The sequence below is a fragment of the Poecilia formosa genome, unplaced genomic scaffold, assembly GCF_000485575.1.
Source record: "Poecilia formosa unplaced genomic scaffold, Poecilia_formosa-5.1.2 Scaffold368, whole genome shotgun sequence".
NCBI classification, from domain to species: Eukaryota; Metazoa; Chordata; class Actinopteri; order Cyprinodontiformes; family Poeciliidae; genus Poecilia; species Poecilia formosa.
The window spans coordinates 547,483-553,012 of NW_006800307.1; the positions used below are offsets into that span (position 1 = coordinate 547,483).

The 5,530-nt window shown below is 46.4% G+C and overlaps 2 protein-coding genes across 6 annotated transcripts in view; one reads left to right on the top strand and one right to left on the bottom strand.

Moving 5' to 3' along the window:
- LOC103153958 (excitatory amino acid transporter 1-like) overlaps positions 1-3,149 on the bottom strand; it is a 10,687-nt gene extending 7,538 nt beyond the window's left edge. The window contains exons 1-3 of one of the 2 annotated variants that reach the window (XM_007575058.2): positions 2,703-3,149; positions 833-1,028; positions 621-758 (exon numbers count right to left, since the gene is read on the bottom strand). In XM_007575058.2, the coding sequence (XP_007575120.1) occupies positions 621-758; positions 833-971 (277 nt within the window). In that variant the 5' untranslated portion in view covers positions 972-1,028; positions 2,703-3,149. Of the gene's footprint in view, positions 1-620; positions 759-832; positions 1,029-2,702 lie in introns of those variants that run through there. The other variant, XM_016662304.1, reaches the window with a different exon arrangement.
- Positions 3,150-3,803: 654 nt separating this feature from the next.
- The window catches only part of nadk2 (NAD kinase 2, mitochondrial), a 7,329-nt gene continuing 5,602 nt past the window's right edge, over positions 3,804-5,530 (top strand). The window contains exons 1-3 of one of the 4 annotated variants that reach the window (XM_016662308.1): positions 3,804-4,181; positions 4,260-4,644; positions 5,258-5,346. In XM_016662308.1, coding sequence (XP_016517794.1) covers positions 4,423-4,644; positions 5,258-5,346 — 311 coding nt within the window. In that variant the 5' untranslated portion in view covers positions 3,804-4,181; positions 4,260-4,422. Of the gene's footprint in view, positions 4,645-5,257; positions 5,347-5,530 lie in introns of all 4 variants that reach the window. The other 3 variants (XM_016662309.1, XM_016662307.1, XM_016662310.1) reach the window with 3 other exon arrangements.

Consider the following 5,530-nt stretch of genomic DNA (forward strand, 5'->3'; position numbering starts at 1 on the left):
ACCCTGACTGACCCTGATTCACCCTGACTGACCCTGATTGACCCTGATTGACCCTGACTGACCCTGATTCACCCTGACTGACCCTGATTGACCCTGATTGATCCTGATTGACCCTGATTGATCCTGACTGACCATGACTGACCCTGATTGACCCTGATTGACCCTGACTGACCCTGATTGATCCTGATTGACCCTGATTAAACCTGATTGACCCTGACTGACCTTGATTGACCCTGACTGGAACTTGGTCAGTTTTTATCCGATCGAGACGTTCTGTCTGGTTCTCATTGCTAACGGAGGATCTTAATGTTTCATTTGGTTCCTCTGGAAGATTCTCTGATTTGACATTAAATTATAGAAAATATTGTTTAGAAATAAAGATCTCAGCGAATCCAAACTGGAGAAACTTCCTGCCTTTCTGCCTGAAGGTGTTTCAGGACCTTCATGACTGATGATGAGTTTTACTTTAAGACATTTTATTCACATTGAGCCCATTTAAAGGGCTGGTTGAACATTTCAGACTCAGTGAAACAAGAGTCTTTGTTTGGCTCCATTTGGTCCTGCAGCAGCAGGTAACCTGACAATGGGCTGTGGATGGATACGTGGCGGAGGAATCTGACCGGTGATCAGGCTGGAGACGAGCAGCGGCAGCACCAGCATCTGCAGCATCCTCATCAGAACCTCTCCAGGAAAGGAGAAGTACTTCACCTCGCGGTAGCTCATCCTGTAGGGACGCAGAGCGAAGCCCAGGATGATCCCTGCACAGAGAGGAACCAGTGACTCTCCACTCGGCCGCAGCCGGACGGCAGGACGCCTGCTGAGGACCACACACCTACGACCACGGCGCCCACAGTGAAGAGGACGAACGCGTTCTTCCTCAGGAAGGCCTGGACGTCCTCCTTGGAGATCTCCTCCACTTTCCTCTTGGCCTTCATGGTCCGGATGTGGATCCCTTCCCTGATCCGCTGCATCCTGCTCCGTTATTCGGCCGGGATTCAAACCCACAACCTCTCACTACGTGGCCTGTCCTGAGAACAGAACAGACAGATGATACACGGCTTTTCTAATAAAGAATAAATAAAAAAATCAACTTCCTGTGAGGCAGCAATGACACCAACATGTCACCAAAAACAACATCAGAATCAGTGAATGAATAAAGATTCATTAACTTGTTCCACCGTGTCGCCCTGTAAAAACACAAACCCTCATTTAAATCATAGTGATGTTTGAAAAGCTGCACGATGAAAATTAGCAGCAGAAACTTGGGTTATTTAGCCAAATGGGATCAATGTCACAGTTTAAAACTAAATGTCCAGTTAGCTGGATGAATATGTAGCTTCAAGCTAGTTCTGATTTAGCACTAAACATGTAGCTTGCTAACTAATTAGTTTATGAATTAAATATTTAGTTGGTGGTTAAATATTTAGCTTAGTAACTAAATAACTTGTTAACTGAATATTTAGCTAACAAGCAAAATCTTTAGATATTTAACTCCGAGCTAAATGTTTAGTTAATATGCAAATTGACTTGCTGATAACCGGAAGTGGACGATCAAAATATAAACTGGGTCTTGCGAAGCTCATCGGATATTTTTTTTTTCTTTTACTTCTTCTCTTTTACATCATTTCAGGATAAAACAAAGCGGGGGCTGTTTTAAATGTAACTCAGGTGTTTACCAAAGGAGCTGCAGCAACAGTTACTGCACTAGCTGGAGATTAGCGCAAGACCCCGCTTTTATTTTGACAGTCCACATCCGGTTATCGGGAAGTAAATTTGAATGCTAGCCAAACAAAGCAACACATTTAGCTAGCATTTAACTGTGACAAAATAAAATGAGAAACATGTGAATACTTTTTTACAGCATATTTACGTCACAGTGTCCGCCTGACGTGTTTCCTGCTGGGAGAAAATGTTCGTCAGGATCCGATGTTTGCAGGGAACAATGGAGGAAAAACTTTCCCAGATCATTTCTCCTCAGTATTTCGGTTCTACCTCCTGCTGGAAGGATGTTAGCGTCCAAGATCTTTTCCAGAAATGTTTAAATCCAAACAGATAAACTGCGTTAAGGTTTGGTTCGGTGCCGGTTGGTTCTCTGAAACTGGGATTCAGACTCCAGTTTCAGCCAAAGTGATTCATTTGGGGTAAAAATGAACAAACTAAGGCAGCAGCTAACAATTATTTTAGCAATCGATTAATCTATTATTCTGATGATTAACCAGTTAATCAATAATGGCACATTCATTAAGCTTTTTTATACAATATTAGAAATACATTAAAAGATCAAAATAAACAATTAAATTCCTTTTAAAAATAAGAAAACAAACATTTTATTGCCTAAACTTTAAAAGCATTGGTTTAGTAAATGTGGTGAAACTAAAACTACAACAGGCTAAAACAGATTTACAGACTAAAATGTGTTTATCTTAAGTACAAAATGTATTTTTGTACAATTTTCAGATAACGATTAATCGCAGACTAAATTAGTGAGGATTATGTCAGTTATTGATTAACCTCGATTCAACCGATCTGCTGCGGAATTAGCCAATTTGGAATTAGTTTAATTTAAAGGTTAAAGCCTGAGGAGACATTTGATCCAACAGGAGAACTCTGGGATGATGATGGTGATGGTGAAGATGCTTCCCTCCATCTTGAACCCGGTTCCTCTCCTGCTGCATCGTGTAAATAAGGATGAATCTGCTCACCTGTCTGCCTCTCCGGTCTCAGTGATGCGGCTGCAGAGTCGGAGGAAACTTCCTGCTCTGATCTGAGCGCTGAGCTTCTTCACCTCCCGCTCCGGCGGAGGGAGGGACGGGGACAGGAGGACAGATCAGGAGACGTCCTCTGACACAGTTTCAGGTGTGAAACCTCCCAGGACTCCGTCCGTTCCCTCTCCGCTCCTCCTCTGGGAAGCTGCGAACACGTCGCGTCTGTTTGTGGGAATAAACCGAATCGTTTCAGGCGGAAAACAGGAATGAGGTTTGGAGGATGCGCTCCGTCCCGCTCGGGACTTGTTATAGTTCAGGACGGTCCTCAGAGGGAAACCGCAGCACAATTAGCTGGAAAAGTGGAGCTGGAGCGGGAATAGGTGACCTGACTGCGTGGAGAGGCGTTCCCAGGAGGACGGGGTAAAATTAGAGGAGAAGATTCCCCCAAATCAGGACCAGGACCAGGTCAGGCAGACTTTCACAAACCTCAAATCCAGGAGGCTCTGTGAACGGAATAACCCATCTGTGCGTCTTCCAGCTCGGTTCCGACTCCTCAGACTGCAGAATGAGACCCAAACACTGGGAAATGATGTCGGTTCTGGCTCTGATACCGCATCAGACCTTCATCCTCCAATAGTTGAATTAAAATACAACAAAGGAAGAAATACATCCAAAGCAAAATTCAGACTAAAATCCAAACTTTCAATTCTTTAAAAAGACCAAAATCTTTTATTTCAAATCTTTTTTATGGTTGATTCCAATCAGAAGAAGCAAACTGCAGCTCTAAGCATGAATTAAAATACAATAGTGATCGCCTAATAACGCCACTGCCACGAACAAACTGTTATTTTGCATAAAAATGAAAAACTTTTAACATAATTGACAGCTTTTGCTCACTGAATGAGTTCATTTATAACTGTAGTATATTATTTAATGCCTTATTTCAGTAATTTGTAACAGGCTATACTTATGTTAATGAGTATTTAAAACGCAACAATATGCAAAAACTGTCTAATTTATGAGAAATTTCACGACCCCCATGCAGTACCTCCGCGACCCCCCTAGGGGTCACGACCCCCATAGTGAAATCCTATGACTTAAGCTGTAGTGTAAGTAGAAATTAAAGAGCCGGTTGGCGGCTAGAAAATCCGACTCTTTTAGGAGCCAAATGAAGCGGATCTCGGAGAGAAGCTGGAATTTCCAGCACCTGCTGCGTCACGTACGTAGCCAATCCAGAGGAACTCTACGTAGGTTACGTAGATTCGGAGTACGTGCCAAGGTGCCTGGTATGTTTAGCAGCTTTGCTTCTCTGTAGTTTCATGTTTTTCTCTTTATTTAATGTCTTCTGGTTCTGGTCCTGTTCAGAACCGAGTCGCTGCTTCATTGCGCTCCGAGCTGACGAGTTAAATCCGAGGAACGGCTTCAATAAGCGGCTTTAGGGCTGCAAAGAGCCCCGCCGCTAGCAGCTTTAGCTGGGTCAGCACCACCGCGAGTTAACCAGGTTAGCGGCTAAGTAGTTAACCAGCTGGTCAACTGTTGCTGTCTTCCTCACAGAGACACCGGGCTGGACAGCGGCTAGACCCGGTGACCTTCACGGACTGACGGCTGCACCTGGACCGACCATGTCCCCTCATTAACAGCAGCTCCAGAACCCTCGGCTCGGTTCCGTTCGCCATAATCCGGCTTTCAGGTCCTGGTTCCCGCCCCGCTCGGAGGAATGGCTCGCTGCCCGGTGGTGAACCTGCTGCGGTTCGGGAGCAGGGTGGCCAGGAGCGGCTTCCTGCGGCCTCTGCACGCCGCGGCAGGTGGCTCCTCCACGGAACCAAGAACTGGGTTCAAACCGGACAGGGTTGCCGTGGTTACCAAAACCACCCGGTATGAGTTCGAGCAGCAGCGGTACCGGTACGCCGGACTATCTGAAGAGGACCTGAAGCAGCTGGTAAGGAACTGTTCTGGACGGGTCCACAGTTGGGTGGGCCACACTGAGACTGGGTTACACTGGTCAGGGTTCTGGTCGTTCTGGGTCAGGGTTCTGGTATTTGTGGTTCTGTTGGATCTAAACGGGTCAGGAATACTGGGCGGTGCATATCTGGTATGTGGAGGGAAATTGGAGTTTCTGGATGTTTACACATTAAAATCTGAAAAGTGTGGCGTGCCTGTGTCCAGCTCCTCCAGGCTGACTGTCTGCCTGGAGCAGCTTCCTGTAACAGTGACGGAAACATTTAACCCTGTTGTGTTTATACATTATTTCCTTTTTGCCCCTGAGCCAGGCACTAAACCCCAAGGCTCTTATGTTTCTAATGTGTTCTCTACCTCCAGCCGGTCGGGGCAGATGGCTGCTTGTACCAAGTTCTGGTTCTGCTGGAGTTTTTCCTATCAAAATGGGGTCTTTCCTCTCCACTGTCGCCCCCTGCTGGTCAGGAGGAGTGATGCTGCCAGTCAGCGACTGTTTTCCACAGCTAGAACTTGTTCTGTTTCTGTTGGTGCTGACAGCTGAGAACAAAACCCCCAGGGCTCCATCAGCTCGACCTTTGACCTCTGGTTTCTTTCAGCTAGCCATGAAGGGCTCCAGCTACAGCGGCCTGCTGGAACGCCACAACATCCACACCAGCAACGTGGAGCACGTTGTCCAGAGCCTGCAGTGAGCCCAGCTGCATGTTGTGTGTGTGTTGCTGTGTGTTGCTGTGTGTTGCTGTGTGTTGGTGTGTGTTGGTGTGTGTTGCTGTGTGTCTGCCCATGGAGGAACACACAGCAACTGCAGCTCTGGCTCTCTGTCTGCAGGAGCGCCGGCGTGGAGGTGCGGGTTGTGAGGAGAGGGTAGTGAG